The 17,559-nt window shown below is 53.8% G+C and overlaps 1 protein-coding gene across 1 annotated transcript; it reads left to right on the top strand.

Annotated features, from left to right (window-relative positions):
- The first annotated feature begins 1,958 nt into the window (after window positions 1-1,958).
- On the top strand, window positions 1,959-16,993 carry CLEC2L (C-type lectin domain family 2 member L). Its single transcript, XM_060633935.3, has 5 exons — window positions 1,959-2,457; window positions 10,945-11,019; window positions 13,204-13,370; window positions 14,311-14,411; window positions 16,349-16,993. Exons 1-5 carry the CDS (start codon window positions 2,268-2,270, stop codon window positions 16,458-16,460), a joined length of 645 nt encoding a protein of 214 aa, XP_060489918.1. The 5' UTR covers window positions 1,959-2,267; the 3' UTR covers window positions 16,461-16,993.
- The last annotated feature ends 566 nt before the right edge of the window (window positions 16,994-17,559 follow it).

Raw genomic sequence — 17,559 nt, forward strand, 5'->3', positions numbered from 1 at the left:
GCAAACAGCCTACAAGCCCCTGAAATCCTAAGGGAATTGTGTTATCAGAGACACTGGCGTGTGACTCACGAAGGCTGGTGTTGGCTAACCCACACGGACATCTCCAGCCCTGCCGCACCAATGACAAGCAGGCTGTGCCTTGATCCCGGGTGCAGAAATGGTAATGTGGGGATTTACAAGCTACCGCCATGCCCACCCTTATCGTCACTGTCACATTCTTTAACTCTTATGGACTCTCTCCCTTCCTGAGGACAATCTTTGGAGCAGCTTAGGGAACCCCCTGGCTGTGCAAAATTATTTGTTCCTTCAAAGATTCCTTCACCACGATCATCTTTTGAAGTGCATGTGCCGGGGAACTAACCAAGCTCATGCTCATTTCCTGGGCCACAGTATCATTGACAGCGTGTCTCACACCTGGCTCTGGGGCTGGAAAATCTCTTGGCCAAAGACGTTTGATGATCCCCTCTATGTCCACTCCGAAGGTTCTATTTGTGTGCTCTAGTTGGGTGTGCAAACATGGGCTGCATATTCGGGCTAGGCTGAGGATGGAAAAGATTCTGGGTTGTCACTTGGCCTGAGAAGGGGCTGATAGAAGAAGATGAATCACACACATCACTGGGAACCTGTTGGTAAAAAAGGGCAGGACGAAGGAGTGGTCCTTTCCTCCTGGGAAGACTTGTTCCAGCAAGATGAGCCATGGTCCAGAGAGAAACACGACCCAGGGGAGGCTCAGCCCCAGCAGAGAAGCATTTCTTTAACAGAAAGATGCCTGGCCCCGCCCCCATCCCTCTCACTTTCCTGAACCCAAGGAAGAAGGACCTTGCAGACCCTTGGCTGCAATCGGAGTTGTGAATCATACAGCAACACTCACATGCACTTGGCAATGAGAATTTGATTGTTGACAGCCAAGAATAGACTCTGTGAAGGGGATTCTGCCAAAATGCAACCACGAAATAAAATATGTTCTGCTACCAATACTTAGTTTTTCTTCTTTTTGGGTGGTTTTACAATTTTTCACTTTATTCACTTGTGTAAAGTGAAATGATTGTAAGTGACGTGTTCCTAGCCTTCTTTCTGCCGAGAGGGAAGACCTCCCTGGTGTCTCATGGTAACGTGCATTCTGATTGCAGATCTTAGGTGATTTGGTTGACTTCTGGGTGTAGTGTGGTGGGAAGGCAATCTGATTTCTCAAGTCCAATCCAAAAGAATAAGCCGAGAAACCTACAAACTTATATGTAGGGTAAGCCCTCATCCCCATAGAAATACAGGAGGAAATGAGAGTGAGGGACCATTAATGAGAGGAAACAGATGCGGGACTGGGATTGGAGAGGGAGGTTCAGAGCTAGAGGCTCAGGTGACCCTGGGGCAGCCAGGTAGGGGGTACAGGCTGAGTGAAGGCCATGGAGGAAGGCCCGGCCTGGGAGTCAGAGAACCCACCAAGCCCGCGCTCGCAGGGTGCAGCCTTCGGAAATGCTGTTGACTTGCGATTTGCAACCGAAGCCGAGGATGTTGTCAGCGCACGTATGTAAGAGTCCCCAGCGCTTCGTGGAGGTTCACCAGTGTGACCTGAATCTGAAATGTTCCTCCACTTGTCCCCTCAGACCGTGGTCCTCCCGTCTCTCTCTCCAGTGTCAAGAGTCCGGGCCGAGTGGCGGCCTCACCCCTCTGCCCTGACTCCACGACAGCCCAGAGGAAAGCCCCTCATCTTCCTGGAATCTCACCGCGTCATCCCTGTAAACTTTATTCCCATTTTACAGAGGACAGGCGGGAGGCTGGGAGGTGCATGCCCCGGATTAGAGGACAGGTCTCCCGGCTCCAGGATCCGCGCTCCTCTCTCTGCAGCATCTGGCATCCTGCCAAGGGAGCGGGTGGCCGGCGGGGCCCGGGGCTGTGGGGCTGTCCCTGCTCCTCGGCGCCTCCTCCCTCCCCGTCCCCTCCCCGTCCCCACCCCCACCCCCCCAGGCGCCACCCCGCCAGCCCCGCTACCGCCTGCCTCCACCCGCTCCTCTCCGTGCCCCGGCTGTGCGCGGAGGCTGCGGCTCGGCCAGGGCAGGCGCGGCGCGCACGGCTGGCGGAGGCGGCGGCGATCGGGCACGGGGGTCCGGCGCGGGGAGCCGGGCTCAGCCCCGGCCTGCGCGAACCGCGGCCCTCGTCCACCCGAGGCCGGCCTGGGGGGCCCGCAAGGCGCGCGGAGCGCCGAGTGCGCGTCGGGCTGGGCCCCGCACCCCGGCGCAGGAGCGCGGGCGCGGCGCGGCGGAGCGCCGGGCATGGAGCCGGCCCGGGAGCCCCCCGCGCGGACCCGGCCGCCGCCGCCCCCCGCCGCCCGCCCCGCGCCCGCCCCCGCAGCGCCCAGGCCGCGCTCGCCGGCGGAGGCGGAGGGCCGCGGACCCGAGGGGCTGCTGCGGCGATCGGGGTCGGGCTATGAGGGCAGCACCAGCTGGAAGGCGGCTTTGGAGGGTAAGCGCCGAGCGGCCCTCCGTCCCCCGGCCCGGGACCCGGGACCCGGGAGGCGGGTCAGAGTCACCTTGGCCGAGCTCCCGGAGGGAGGGCGGGAGCGCCGGGAGGATTGATTTCAGGGCAGTCAGATGCCACATGGCGGAGTTGGGGAGGACCGTAGCTAAGGACCACTACAGTTACAGCCTTGACCCTACCTAGGCAGCTGACCCACTCTTTGACCTTGGGAGCGGGTTTCATGCTCTGAGCCCCAATCTCCTCCAGAATGAAGGGGGACGGTTCCTGACCGGCCCTCACCTGATGTGCACGTTGAGAGGGTGGCTTCCATCTGTAGTGGTGGAAATGTTTTGGGCAAAGTGACAAAAGCTGGAGACGCCGGAGAAGGTGCCCCTGCGCCGTGGGAAGGGGAGGGGGCGCTGGCGGTGACGGGGCCACATAGGGAGGAGAGAGGTGGAGAATATGCCTCAGGCTCTTCCTGGCAAGGTCATGCGTGCCACCTTCCTCTTCCAGTCAGATGGGCCCGGGGAGTGACCCTGGTCAGCCAAGGGGGCAGGAACCAAGTGGAAAATAGAATTCAAGTTCATGAGCTCATTGGGGAAACTTTGTGGCCCCAGGGGGTGTGTGGTGTGGGAGATGCTAGACTTGTCAAGGGAGAGGGCTGGCCCTCTGGACTTCTGGATATTCCCGATGCCCCCAGTCCAAAGGCTGAGAATCTGGGCAGCATTAACTAGGGAAGCCCAGAGCCTGGGTCACCTAACCCTTGGGGGCAGAGTATTAGAAAAGGAAGACTTACGGGGCACCTGGGTGGCTCTTGTCAGGGACTCAGATCATGATCTCACAGTTGGTGGGTTCGAGCCCAGCATCAAGCTCTGCAGTGACAGCACGGAGCCTGCTTGGGATTCTGTCTCTCTTTCTCTCTCTCTCTCTCAAAAATTAATAAATAAGCATAAAAATGAAAAGGGAAGAAAAGAAAAGGAAGCCTTCTTGGAGTGGAGAGAAGGCAGGGTGCCCCAGGCTCGAGGAATGACATGTTCAGGGGCCAGGTGGCCAGAACCAGCTTGTCCCCGTGGCAAACTGAACTCCAGAGTAACAGAATGGAGGGGAAGGGATGGGAAGAGAGGGATCTGGAGGGTCCAGACTGTGAATGGTCACCCAGGCATTGGACTTTGTTCTGAAGAAACTGTTGAGAGTTAAGCATAGAATGAGACAGTGGATTTGCCCTTGGAAAAGTGGTGGCGATGAAGAGGGGTCAGGCCAAGACCAGGTCAGTGAGGAAGGCGGGGTGGTGGTCGGGGGCGAGACCTGGCCAGCGCTTGCCAGGGCAGGTACCTTGCCGAGAAGGGGGGGGGGGGGGGGGGAGGGGCTGTGATATCAGCTCTTGGCCCAGAGGCCGGTGGGCTGGGGGTCTGGGCTGCCTGTGTCGGGGAGGGGCTGTGCAAACTCTGGAGGGAGGGACGGTCAGATGCCTGGGTGGTGATTTGGGACAAAGGAAGCAAAGAAGTTGGGTCACAGAATAGAAGAGCCATTGCAGGCGGGGAAGAGTATAGTTGAAAAAAGGTGGGCAAACCGCTTTCTCTGTCGGGCATTGTCAGATTTGCCTGTGATCCCCGCATCCCTCCCGCCCAAGTTATGTCTGGAAGTTGCTCACTCCTTTTGCCTGTGAGTCTTCATTCATTCATTCATAGGCATTCCTGCAGGGTCTGCCCTAGCCTAAGTCCAGCCCCCTGATGGTCAGGGCCGCTTCAGGGGTGGCGTGGCCGCATTCAATGCCTCTGGCTTGCTGGTTCCTATTTTACCCCCGGCCCTGACTTTGACCATCCTGCTTTCTGCTCCCAACCGGGGCTGGGCTGACCATCTGCGGTTAGGCTGAATAAGGCCCAGGCCCGGTTGCTCTCTTGGGACACGGATTCTTCTACCCGCGAAGAAGCTCGCTGATCTGTACTTAGTGTCTCTTGCAGTCCAGCCTTGTCTTGCCGGTCCTTGCCTGGCTCTGCGTCTCATCTCATGCCACCTCTGGTTCTCCCCCTGGTCACCCCAGAAGCAGCCCCACCCTTGATGTCCTTGGTCCTTGGAGGCCCAGCATCTGTGGCCTATGGACTTTTTCTGCAGGAATTGTAGTATCTGGGGTCCGAGTCCAGGGCCCCCCGGTGCTCTGAGAGTCTGCTGGGTGCTCCCTTGGCACCCCCATCTCCTGTCAGAAGAGGGGAACTCAGGGACCAGGCCGGGTCTCTCCAGGGTGTTGCTGTGTGGGCAGAAATCACAGGACGGGGGCTGAGGCAGCTTGGTGAGGTACAAAGAACTCAAAGTCAGGTAAACCCAAGCCAGATCCTTCCCCCACCATGGGCTGGCCGTTTTCAAACTTGTTTGACTCAGTTTCCTTATCTACTAAGCTAGATAACTCTTTCTGCCTCTCAGGGCCACACAAAGGCGCAGGGGCATGGGCTGTGCAGGTGACTCCTGTCACCAGCTCTCTGGACTTGGCATCCTGCGCCCGTGACGGGGGAGTGCAATTGCCTACCTTGAGTCTGCTCCCTGCCCCCGCTGAAGTCCATGGAATGAGCCGTCAGCTGACACTGAGAAAACACCTGTGATGGGATGAGGGGTCTGCCCGCCCAGTACCTGTCTTGAGACAAGTGAGAGACTTTTTGACTTGACCAAGCTGAACGGTCGGGGTGGGGCTGTGCTCCTTTGGTACCAAGTGCCAGGCATTTCTCAAGCACCTACTGTGTGCCCCACCCCGGGCCAGAGGCTTTCATGACACTGTCCCATTTAATACCCCCCCACACACCCTTCAGGGGCTGGTGAGTATTGTTACCTATTTTGCAGATGAGCAAGCCCACTGGGACAGGCTAAGCTTCTTGCCCAAGAATACAAGTTGTTTGCTGTTTGCTAACGTGTGCTTGCCAGGAGGGCCTCTGACCTGAGAGTTCTCGGACTTCATGAGGCTAATCGGGAAGAACTGAGTTGTGTTTGTGATGCGTGTAGCTCTCTGGCCCAGGCTCTCCAGACAACGCTGCTACCTCCCGCCCGGACCTTTTTTTCCTCCTCACAGGTTAAGTGAAATTGAGGACTTCTTAAATTTAAACCAGAATTAGAGCTCACGACTTCTCGACTTTCCTTAGATGAACAATTAGCTTTATAAATAGAAAGCCAGACGGAAGTTCTCCTGAGCAAGCCTTCTCTCCCTGTGGCTAACCTTTCTTTCCATGCCCTGGCCTCGGGGAGCGGCCAGGAAAGGTGACCCAGCGCGCTGCCGAGGCCTGGGTTCTAGAAAGACTGGGGGTGACAGGAGATGGGGATATTTCTGGCCGCGGGGGTGGGATTGGGGAAGAGCGAGTAGCCTGGCGGTACGGGAGGGGACGATTCTGCACATCACAGGCTATAGATTTTTCAGAGCTCACCGATTCTGAATTTTTAATGTTGAAAGTTTCTTGATTAGACATAAACCCACAACTTCCTGGTCAAAACCACACACATGCATTTAGCCAAGCCTTTTAAAATTTTAAAAATTACCAAACTCTGCATTTGATAGTTTTGAACAGTCAAGACTATGCTTGCCAGACTGTGGCCCTGACAACTAAGAGAGAGGTCAGTGGTGAGTCTCTTTTGGGCTGTGGGTGTGAGGGTGACGGGGCATCTTCTGGGTTGGAGCCAGATTTTCAGCGGTTCCTTCTAACATGAGGCTAATTCATGTATATTTATAAACACAAATAAACGGCACCCTCAAACTCCATCTGTTGTGGAGTATTGCATAGAAGGAATGATTTAGACATTTGTTATGGCTTGAATTGTTTTTTTTTTTTTACTGTATTTTTTAAAGATTTTTTTCAACGTCTATTTATTTTTGATAGAGAGATGGTGTGAGCAGAGGAGGGGCAGAGAGAGAGCACAAGCAGGGGAGGGGCAGAGAGAGAGGGAGACGCAGAATCCGAAGCAGGCTCTAGGCTCCGAGCTGTCAGCACAGAGCCCAATGCGGGGCTTGAACCCACAAATGTGAGATCATGACCTGAGCTGAAGTTCGACGCTCAACTGACTAAGCCACCCAGGCTGCCCGTTCTGGAGTGGGTGGGTTTCTAATCCAATATGACTGGTGTTCTTATAAGACCACGGTCACAGGAAGACAGAGACACACAGGGAGAAGGCTCATGTGATGAAGAAGGCAGAGCCTGGAATGAAAGGCTGCAAACCCGGGGGTGAGGAAGGTCACCAGCAAACCCTCAGAAGCCAGGCGAAGAGAGCAAGGACTCCCCTAGCTTTCGGAGCAAGTGTGTCCCTGCTGGCACCTTGATTGTGGACTTCTCGTCCACAGAAGCGAGACAAATAAATTTGCGGAGTTTTAAGCCATGTGGTTTGTGGTGTTTTGTCACCCCAACCCTAGGAAACGAATACAGCATTGTTTTGGATTGTCCAGCCCCACAGCCGTCCTCTGTGAGAGCAGTAGTGGGCAAGGAGTCGGGACTCCCTAGAGGGTCTTTTCTGTCCACAGTGCAACGTCCAGAGCAGTTATCCCTGTGAAAGTCCCAAGAGGCTCCCTGGTTCTGTGATATTGGAGATGCACGTGCACATCCCCACCCCCAGAGAGCAGCTGTACATCCATGTGGCCTTTCCTACAAACTCAGCAGAGTTTAAGGCTGACTAAGGACATTGTCACTCAGTGTAGCTAAGTCCCCCCCAGGTTTTTGAGTACTGGCGGGTGCTCTGTACCCTATGTAGGGAATCCAAAGGTGAGTAAAGCACGGGCTTTTCCCTAAAGGAGCCTGTGGGCTCATCATCATCATCATCGTCATCACCATGGTGATTGCTAACATTGAAGTAGAGCTTTCTAAGCCAGACACCTGCTAAGCACTGAATAATGATTTCTCACAAAATTTTAGGGGGCAGATACTACTATGACCTCATTTTAAAGGCGGAGAAAATGAAGTAAAAATAGAAGCTAAGTAACTTTGCCGCGAAGGTACTAAATCATCTAGAAAGCGGCAGAGCTGGGATTTGAACCTACCAAAGTGGTTTAAGATGCTATGCTCTTATCTTCAGTGCACAAAGCGTTATGGTGCCAGCGTGTATCGGCCGAGACGGGCGAGTAGAGAAGGGAGAGGAAGGATACATACAGGGCACTTGCCACAGGCAGTTACCAGGCAGCTCAGGGGGGATCAGCCCTACGACAAGCTGCCGTTGAGGACAACAGAGAAGGTGCAGAAAGAGCCCAGTCCCCGAGGGCACACGTGAGTCTCTGCTCTCACCTGCAGCCGCTTGCCCCTAGGCTCCTGGCCACTTGCCAGCAGAGAACTTGCTCATAGGGAGGATTCCAGAATGCCGGCTGCACCCGTAGGTAAAGATGGCAAACTGAATGCACACATTTATCCTCTTTCCTTCCAGAAGCCCACTAACACATTGGTAAAGGGATTTTTAAAAGGCCAGAAGGACAATGAGAGAAGGAGAGAAGACAATAGCAACACAACTGGGAGCTAGGGGTCAATGATGAATGCCAGCTGATTCCACCGGCTGGACAAGCAGAGGAATGGCCTGAGTCACATGCAGGAACCCCAGAGTATGGAGATGGGGACACCGGTCATCACGGCAGCGAGGGAAGATGGAGCTGAAACGGGAGAGCCAGTCGAACATTTTAGAAATGATTTAGTTCCCCAGAGCCTCTTTGCCAGCTGTCCAGCATCTTCCCAGCGCTGGCAGGAGTCTGAGGCTGTCTTAGGGAGGGTCTTGAGACAGCAGTACATTTGGGAGCAAGCAGGTAAGCGGACATTTACATACTGAATACTTAGCATGGTCTCCCGGCCTCTCTGCCTGGGAGGGAAACAGAAGAGACTTCTCTGGGAATTCTGGCCCACCCAAGAGGAAAAACCTGGGGCATTCAGAGAGCCCCACCTGGTCACTCCGCTGGGACCCCACAGTTAATAAGCCTTTTCCCAGCTTCAGAGGCCCCAGTGGACTCTTTCCTCCTGCATTAATCAGGAACAAATAACCAAGGAATTCCAGACATCCGAGGAAACTCTGACTTGGAAACTAGAGACCAAAGCAAATGAACAGGAAAAAAAAGCAATTTGGAAGAAACCCAGACAATCCAAGGAGAACTAAGCTTTCTGTCCACCTCTCCTCTTTTTCTCCCCCTCCAAAAAACTATTAGCAATATCCTCAAAGAGATCAGAGCAAATATGGCACCATTAAAAACAGGATGCTTTGAGAATGGGTCTTCAGAGAACAGGAGCAGACCATAGCAAAACAAAAAAACCACCCTGAAAATTAAAAATACTTGCAGAAATGGAAAAGTCAGGAGAGCAGGAAGATAAAGTTGAGAAAAATCTCCTAGGAAATAGAGCAAAAAAGGCAAAAAGATAGTTGATAAGGGGGGAAAAAAGAAAAAAAACTCAGAGGACCAATTCAGGTGGTCCAACATCTGAAGAATATGACTTCCAGAAAGAGGACAGAGAAAATGGACAAGAGGAAACCATTGATGATATAATTAAAGAAAATTTCCTGAAACCAAAGGACACGAGCTTCCAGATGGAAAGGGCCCATTGATTGCCTACTTTAGTGGACGCAAATGGACCCAAACTAGGACATGGCATGCATGATGAAATTTTAGAAGACCGAGGGATAAAGAAAAGATCCTAAAAGCTTCCGGCAGGGGGCGGATAGCAATTGCTACTATTCTTTTTTTAAGTGTATTTATTTATTGAAGTGATCTCGACACCCAATGTAGGGCTCCGGCTCACGAGCCCAAGATCAAGAGGGGCATGCTCTTCCAACTGAGCCAGCCAGCACCCGTGGAAAGCAATTGATATGAAAAGGATCATGGGTGAGAATGGCTCTAGACTCTTCGAGAGCAACACTGGAGCTAGAAGACCGTTAATTAACGCCTTCAACATTCTGCAGGAGAATTCTGTCCAACCTGCAGCACTCAGGCCTCTGACTTCACAGCTCCAGGGGGGAGCATTCACCATAGGACACGGTGCGATGGTTTACCGCTGGTGGTTGTGTGGTGTGGTGGTCCTGCTCTGTCCTTTCTCTGTTGGAAGATGTGCTCCACCCAAACAAGGGAGTAAACCAAGAAAAAAGAAGGCGTGGGACAGAAAGTGCTGGAGAGCCAGTACCTGAGGGAGGCAGAGAGATCCTCAGGCTGCTGGTAAAGGGAGATTCCAGGGTGGCAGGGGGGCTTAGAAGGCAAAATTAGATTAGAGAAGCTCAGAAGGGTTTGGGGGGATGCTTCTTCAAGAACATTGTTATGGGTTGGATGTTCATGCCCCCCCCCCCCCACCAAGTGTCGATCAACAGATGAATCGGTAAATAACAACAACCGTATATACACATATAACATATATATGTATTTGCACAACGGGATATTACGCAGCCATAAAAAGGAATGACATTCTGGCACATGCTGCAACGTGGATGGACCTTGAAGTGAAATAAGTCAGACACAAGAAGACAAATATTGTATGATTCCACTTATATGAAATATCTAGGCTAGGCAAATTTGTGGAGACAGAAAGATTTCGAGATTATCAGGGGCTGGCAGGGGGAGGTGGGAGCAGGGAATGAATGCTTAATCAGAATGGAGTTTCTGTTTGGGTGACGAGAAAGTTTATTTGTAAAACTAAAAAGACAGTGGGGATTGTTGCCCAACATCATGGATGTAATTAACGCCATTCATTGTACACTTCGTGGTTAAAATGGCAACTTTTATGTGATGTCTATGTTCTGACAGTAAGAAGAACTTTAATAGGCTGTCTAAAGTCTCAAAGGGTTCTTCCCTTAAAGATAAAATAAAAATTTTCAGTGATAGAAAAAATAATTAAAAGGGGAGAAGGCAGAGGTATTGTGAAGAGGATGCCAGGTATAGACATGGGCAGGATTTCCAGAGGCAGCAGTGGAGGAGGAGAGCTCTGAGGGCAGAGACCCAGCCCCAGGGCTGTGAGGACGGGTTGGGTTGTTTCAAGGAGTCCATGTGGCCAAAACCGGGGACCAGGCAGAGAAGCAGCAGGAGGTGAGGACTGGAAAGCCTAACAACCACAGAAGACGGTCAAGTGCAGAGCCTTGGAAAGAGGGCTTTTAAGCCGGGAGAGGGCAGTGTCACAGATTCAGAACTGTGTTCCAGCACACAGGCTCTCAGACTTCAGCATGCATCTGAATCACGCGGAGGGCTTGCTAAAACAGATTGACGGGGCGCCTGGGTGGCTCAGTCAGTCAAGCATCAGCCTCTTGATGTCAGCTCAGGTCATGATCTCATTGGTTCATGAGTGCGAACCCTGCATTGGGCTCCATGCTGAGCCTGCTTTGGATTCTCTCTCTCCCTCTCCCTCTGCCCCTCCCTCTCTCATGCTCTCTCTCTCTCTCAAAAACAAAAACAAAAAAACACAAAAAACACAGATTGCCAGGCTCAGGCCAGATTTTCTCACTATGAGGACTTGGGGCTGGCGATGGGGATTGGCGGTGGGGTGGGTGGCCGGATATTGAACCGCTTTCTTTTCTTCTCAGACACCACCACACGTCTCCTGCTGGGGGCCATCGCAGTCCTTCTGTTCGCTATCCTGGTGGTGATGAGCATCTTGGGTGAGCATGCATGTCAGAGCATTTATGCAAGTGTATACAGAGACGCCTATATCCATATACACCCCTTGTCAAATTAGGTAAAGTCTAATTAGGTAAAGAAAGGTTCCAGACATACTACGTATTCTGTGGGGAACAAAGCACAGAAAACAGAGTGCTGTTTCCAGATGAGAGTGTAGCCAAAAATAATATAGTCACACATTGACTCCACATGTCCCCTTTACTAAGCCATGCGGGGAAGGAGCGATGTTACTTAGGGACTGTTCCGTACGTGCTTCAAGAACACAAACCAGCTTGGGGTGAGTTAGGCAGACCCTGCTTCTTGAAGGAGATGGCTGGGGGATGAGGGCCTTTAAAGATCACGTTCATTCATTTAGTGAACATTTATTGAGCCCTGCTGTGTGTCAGTCCCCCTAAATGCTGAGGACAAAAAGAAAGAAGGAAGGGAGGAAGGAAGAAAGGAATAAAAAGGAGGAACTTGCAACTAAGAACAGGTGAGGCTATATGACCAGGAGATCTGGCTGCTTTGAATGGATTCAAGTCTAAGTATGTCGTGGGTTCTGAAGAGTCTGCAAAGTGATTTCAGTGCCTCTGGCTTTAATCTTTGAGAAGCACCCTAAGACCAGAGGCGGGCACCTTAAAATGGGAGAAAAGTCCAATGACAACATCGGCTCCTGCTAAATCCTCACCTTCGGGCATGCGTGATAATCAGGGGATTTGTGAGTGTTTAGAAAAGAATATGGTGACCACTGGTGCCAGCCTAACCTAGAATAATCACTACAAATTAAATTGGTTTCCTGGTACTGGGTGTCCCAGTGCTGGGTTGGGGAGGTCAGAGCCATGCAAAGACATAGCATGTTGTGATTTTACTAAAGCACAACAGAGTCTCTTTGGAGATCCTTGTGGAAAGGCAGTTGAAAGTGGCCTCACCATGGTCAATACTCCCAAGTGATCGCAGTGCACTGAGCAGATAAGCCAGAGTGTCGATTATTTAATTGGTGTCGGTGTGGCTATAGATCCTTAGGGGCTGGAGAACCACAGGCCTGTTCTTGGCTTTGTCCTGGTCTACATTTTAATCAATCGCTCGTACGAACACAAACAAAAATATGCTTATGGAATTTGTAGGTGTTACAAGGATGTTTAGGATGACAGAGGAAGGATGCTTAGAAGACAGATGGAAAAAAAAAATCAAGATTAAAGTGTGTCTTTCAAAACTCAGATGAGCCCATGTGAATGAGATAAAGGTGGAAGAAATGAAAATAAGATATCCATATGGACTTACAAAGTGATTTATACGAGTTCAGGACACAGGGGAGACCTGGCTTGGAAACAGATCATATGAAAACGATCCAAGTGTATGTTCTGCCGGCCTAGGAAAGCGCACGTATGCACATACCCACTGATTCTTTTCATTGAAGCTGTCTGCAGGCAGGAAAGCCCATAGCAACTGGAAGGCAGTATGGCACTGTTGCTGGGGGTGGGGCCGCCTCTGTCTGTCCTGGTGGCAGCCTTTTGGTGACCATGCGGACATACCACAGTGAGCCAGACGGGATGGAGAAGGGTGCGGAGAGCATCTTTCGCAAGGAATTATGGAAACCTGGATGAGCGGAGTCTGGCATCCTTCTTCAAGTAGGCGGCAGAAGACGGGCTGGGCTTGCTCTGGGTCACTCCAGGGGCAGAACCTAGACCTGGAGGTCTAGGTCTTAGGAAGGCAGGTTGGGGCTCAACACTGAAAAAGAACTTGGCAGCAGTTCAGCAGTGAAACAGGTTGAATTGTTAGCTACCGAGGGCACAGCCAATGAGATGGGGTTGATGGTTCCCGCCCTGGCCGGGGAGAGAGCGCATGTGGCCTCTAGGTCTTTCCTAATTCTGCTTCTGGGGTTCCGAGCCTCCAGGAGTTGAGAGAGAGAGATGAGATCTTAACCCAGGGGCTAATCTGCTGTCACCTCCCCTGGCGGTTGTGGCCTTGCCAGCCTCCCAGATCTCCCTTACCGTTTATTTAGTCACCAACCTATTACCTGCCAGGCACTGCGAGAGCCGCTCACATGGGAAGACAGCCACCTGAGTCATCACTGGAGGGCACCCAAGTCAGGCGGGGGTGGGGTGGGTGGGATTTGGGGATCCTTCAGGCCCAGGCAGGGGCCAGGCGTGCTGGCAGACACTGAGTCCTCTCCGTCTTCCCGGCAGCTTCCAAGGGCTGTATCAAGTGCGAAGCGCCCTGCCCAGAGGACTGGCTGCTCTACGGAAGGAAATGCTACTTCTTTTCTGAGGAGCCGAGAGACTGGAACACGGGCAGGCAGCACTGCCATACTCACGATGCTGTGCTGGCTGTGATTCAGAGCCAGAAGGAGCTGGTGAGCCCTGGGCCAGGGGGGGACCTTCGGGGAGGACCACACTCCTGGGATGTGGTGTCCCCCATGGCATGTTTCCAGAAGGCACCCAGCCTGGGGTGTGCTGGTGGGCCCCACGGGGCGGGAGCCCGAGTGGCTCCCGTTTCTGGGGCTGTCGCGAAGGCCGATGGTTTCAATCCAAGGCCGGTTTGCCGAGCTCAACTCAGTTTTGCCAAGTGTGAGAATTACAAGTTACCAGGGCACTTGTGGATGAAGAACACGCTGGCATCTTCTACGAGTCCACATCAGGGCATGAGCTCTCACTTAACGCCCACAACAGTTTTATCAGTATAAATGTGACAGAAATGCAATTAGTGAGTCTGTGGTCCGTTTTGCATTTTGAGGGTAACAGTGGCGTGGCAATCCAAAATAGCGGATAATCTAACAATCACTTCTTTTTTAAAAAATACATATTTTTTAATGTTTATTTTTGAGAGACAGAGAAAGGGAGAGAGGGAGCACAGGCAGGGGAGGGGCAGAGACAGAGAGAGAGACAGAATCTGAAGCAGCCTCCAGGCTCTGAGCTGTCAGCACAGAGCCTGAAGCAGGGCTCGAACTCACAAACCGCAAAATTATGACCTGAGCTAAGTTGACACTTAACCAACCGAGCCACCCAGGTGCCCCGAAGAATCTGACCTCAGAAGATGAACTTTGTTCCAGGCTTCCCGGTTCAGCAGGCACGCTCCGGGCCCCAAGGCTAGTGCGGGCCAGTGCTGGGACGGAGGTCAGTGGGAGCGCAGGGCACTCTGTGACCCCAGCTCCTTACTTTCGGGATGCAGTGAGGGACCCCCTTTCAGTGTCTGTACGTCCTGGGAGCCGGCCTTCTCAGCCGAGATTAGTCTTGGCATGTCTGAACAGTCAGGAGACCTCATATGACTCAGGTTTCCCTCTTTCCTTGGTACAGGAGTTTATGTTCAAGTTCACGCGGAGGGAGCCCTGGATTGGCCTGCGCAGAGTGGGGGACGAATTCCACTGGGTCAACGGGGACCCGTTTGACCCGGACACGTGAGCTGAGGCTTCATCTTCTGGCCCCTGAGCTTAGACTGGGGAAGGCCTAGCTCCCTGGACACAACCCCCCAGAGAGAGCCCCCCGGGTCTGGGCCAGCTAGAGCTACTAACCTCCGGGTTCAGCGGCGTGTGACAGAGAAAACGATAACGGCTTTACTTCCCTGTCCTCTCCCGTGCAGCCTGCTTTGGCGGCTCTGCTGTAATGTAGCCATCGGGGCTTTCCGCCGCCAGGCTTTTTCCATCTTGGGGCTCCCCGTCCGTGTAGCGGCCTGTCTGCGTGGCTCAGGGTGGCTCCGAGGAAGGGGAAGACAGGCCCCGGATGTTCCTCTGCATTGGCCAGAACTTAGCCACGTGACCACAGCTGCCGGAGATGGGGCCTCCGTTCCGGGCAGCTGTGTGCTGCTTAAACATTGTTATCGTGGAAGAGCGGGGCTCGGAGCCCTGCGCACTGTGCGCATGGTCTTAGAGAAAACATCTCCTGAGGGTGCTGGGGGCGTGTGCAGTGGTGGTGTCCCTCGTGCGACCCAAGTGGTGTGGATGGGAGTGTGTGATGGGGTGGCAGGTGTGCCTTCTCAGGGACTGGTTTGTGGGGTGCCGGTGGCAGTGGTCGTGGGCGGTGGGGGGTGTATGTCTGTGGCAGTGGGGGGCGGTGATGATAGTGGTGGGGGGCAGTCCAGGCTTGGGGAAACACAGGGGAGTGCGTACAGGGGAATAAGAACCTCAGCTTCTAGTCCAGACCCGAGAGACCAGGTGGGGGCAAGCTGCTCACCTGATGATGGTGATGATGATGTAGGAGGGACCCCAAGGCAGGAGAGGCGGGAGGACTGGCCCCCAGCGCTCCACCATGGCCTTCCCATTCGAAACTGGCTGGGGGCTGCATCAGTCGCTGGTAGCCTCTAGGGGGCGAGCAGCTCATCAGCTCCTTCCCTCCGTTCCCATGGGCTCCCTTGCCCTTCATTCTGCACCCCTCTTTGTCCTCATTGTCTCTTCCTTTTTCTCTCTGTTTCCTGCCTTCACCCCAGGCCTATCCTTAGAGCTGCTGAGAAGTCTTGCATTTTCTGCCCCTTTCTCCCCTCATCTGGAAGCTTCCTGTTCTCAGAAGCTGGGAGAGCCCTGGAGGCTGGGGTTCCCAGTGTGCTGACCACCTGTCAACCAAAGGGCCTTTAGGCCACGTTTCTCTGGCACCGAGGTGGTCCTGCCTGGCACTCTCACTTGAGGTCATTCCGGTGTCCTCTCTTGTGAGACCCTGGCTCCAGCCTTGGCAGGGAACTCAGATCAGGGTGACCAATGAGGTTAAGAAGCAATACTGAAATTCACAGGACTGATTTTAGGTAGAAAGGACCCCCAACCCCCACGTCCACCGATGATGTCAGTGAATTTGTGGGCAACACAGCCTGGGTATCAAACGCTGGGGTTAATCAGGTCCACCCCTGTGAGCTAGTTTAATTCAGCTCATCTCTGCTGGGCTCTTCTTGTGCTGGACACCGTGTGCTGTAGGGGAGCCGAGATGAGGGAGGCATGGAGCCCGCTCTTCAGGAGCTGACTGCCTGGGGGGCTGGCGGGGACAGACACAGTCCCCACGAGCTGTGACAGGCGGTGCCCATGGTGTAGGCAGGTGCTTTGGGGAGCAGGGAGCAGAGGGTGGTCCTGAACTGGATACTGGCTCATGGGACGGACGAGTGAGCTAACTCTGGAAGGACAGGAAAGTGCAGTTGTGTTTAGGAGATGTCTGCGGACATCCCCAGTGTGCCTGGAGCCGTGGTGGACACAGTAGGGAAACAATGAGAGGCTGCACGAGAAAGTTCTTTTGGGGCCCAAAGCACTAGAAGGTGGCTCCGGAGGGAAGGGACAGGTCACAGGGCCTCCGGGGCCATGCAGCGACAGGCTGTGCGTGCCAGGTTCTAATTGCCTGCTCTCTTGTCTTCTGGCCCCAGATTCCCGATCTCGGGCCTGGGAGAGTGCGTCTTCGTGGAGCCCACCAGGCTGGTGTCGACGGAGTGTCTTATGACCCGGCCCTGGGTGTGCAGCAAGATGGCCTACACATGAGGTGGGTCAGGCCAGAGGCAGCTCTCCAGCCAGGCGCCGAGACCTGCTCGCCCCAGGCTGCTCTCCAAGGCGAAGCAGTGAGGAGGGTGGCCTGCGCTCCGGCCCCCATTCAGGTCCCACAGCCCTGGTTCCTGGCTTCCTTGGCCCCAGGCAGGTCCTGTGGTTCAGCCGTCAAATCCCACATGCTCAGTAGTGTAGGCGTTCCCCAAACACACACACACACATGCACACGCACGCATGCACGCACACGTCTGCACACGGTCCCTTCTCAAGTTCAGAGTCCACCCTTAGCCACCCCAACAAATCCCTCCCTGGCCCAGGCCTGGAATACTTCCTCCGACACCGTCACAGAGTGCATTACAGTCATTTCTCCGGGGTGCTGGGGAGGCAGGGAGGGAGGCCTTCCCCTTACTGGGCCCCCTCCATCCGCCCTGTTTGCCTCGCCCGGGGCTCTCAGGCAGGCCCCTGCCGCGTCTGTGGTGCTGTGGTGTTGGTCACTGATGGAATAAAGAGATGACTGGCGTCCAGAGAAATCTGCCGCTGTTTGTTCCAGGGCCACGGCTTGGGGGAGGAGCAGAGGGACATGTTTCTGGGTTCCTGTCTGCGGGAAGGCACCACCAAGATGCACTTGATCTGGTGTGGCAGGTGGCAGCGTGTGGGAACCGAGGACGAAAAGCACATTCTGTGGCCTCAGGGCACCCTTTAATTTTGCTAAGCTACCGAGTTATTCTTAGCTGTCGGAGGGGGGTATCCATCTGGCTCCTTCATTACTATTCCACTCAGTATGACAAACTTCTATTCACATCACACCTACCGCGTGCCGGACACCACGCCGGGCATGAGGAGCAACAGCTTTATCCCCCAAGGAGCACGCAGAGAGCAGAGGCAACAGCTTGGGAAGCACCAGAACATTCTGGAACACAGTTGAGGGATGGCTTATCCTGCCTTAGCGGAGGAGGGGGGTGACATGAGCGGGAGGATTAGCCGTGCAGAAAAGATGACGTTCATGTTGGGCGGGTAAGAGTTTGGGAAGGTCCTGAGGCCCCTTCCTGTCCCCCTTGGTCTGCCTGGGGAGGAAGCAGGGGCCTGGCAGTTCCCC

Source organism: Panthera onca, chromosome A2, assembly GCF_046562875.1.
Source record: "Panthera onca isolate mPanOnc1 chromosome A2, mPanOnc1 haplotype 2, whole genome shotgun sequence".
In the NCBI taxonomy this organism is placed as follows: domain Eukaryota; kingdom Metazoa; phylum Chordata; class Mammalia; order Carnivora; family Felidae; genus Panthera; species Panthera onca.

Coding starts and splice junctions, on each gene's coding strand:
- CLEC2L (XM_060633935.3), top strand. CDS start 2,268: ATGGAGCCGGCCCGGGAGCCCCCCGCGCGGACCCGGCCGCCGCCGCCC. Junction 2,458..10,944: donor CTGGAAGGCGGCTTTGGAGG/GTAAGCGCCGAG, acceptor TTTTCTTCTCAG/ACACCACCACACGTCTCCTG. Junction 13,371..14,310: donor TTCAGAGCCAGAAGGAGCTG/GTGAGCCCTGGG, acceptor TCCTTGGTACAG/GAGTTTATGTTCAAGTTCAC.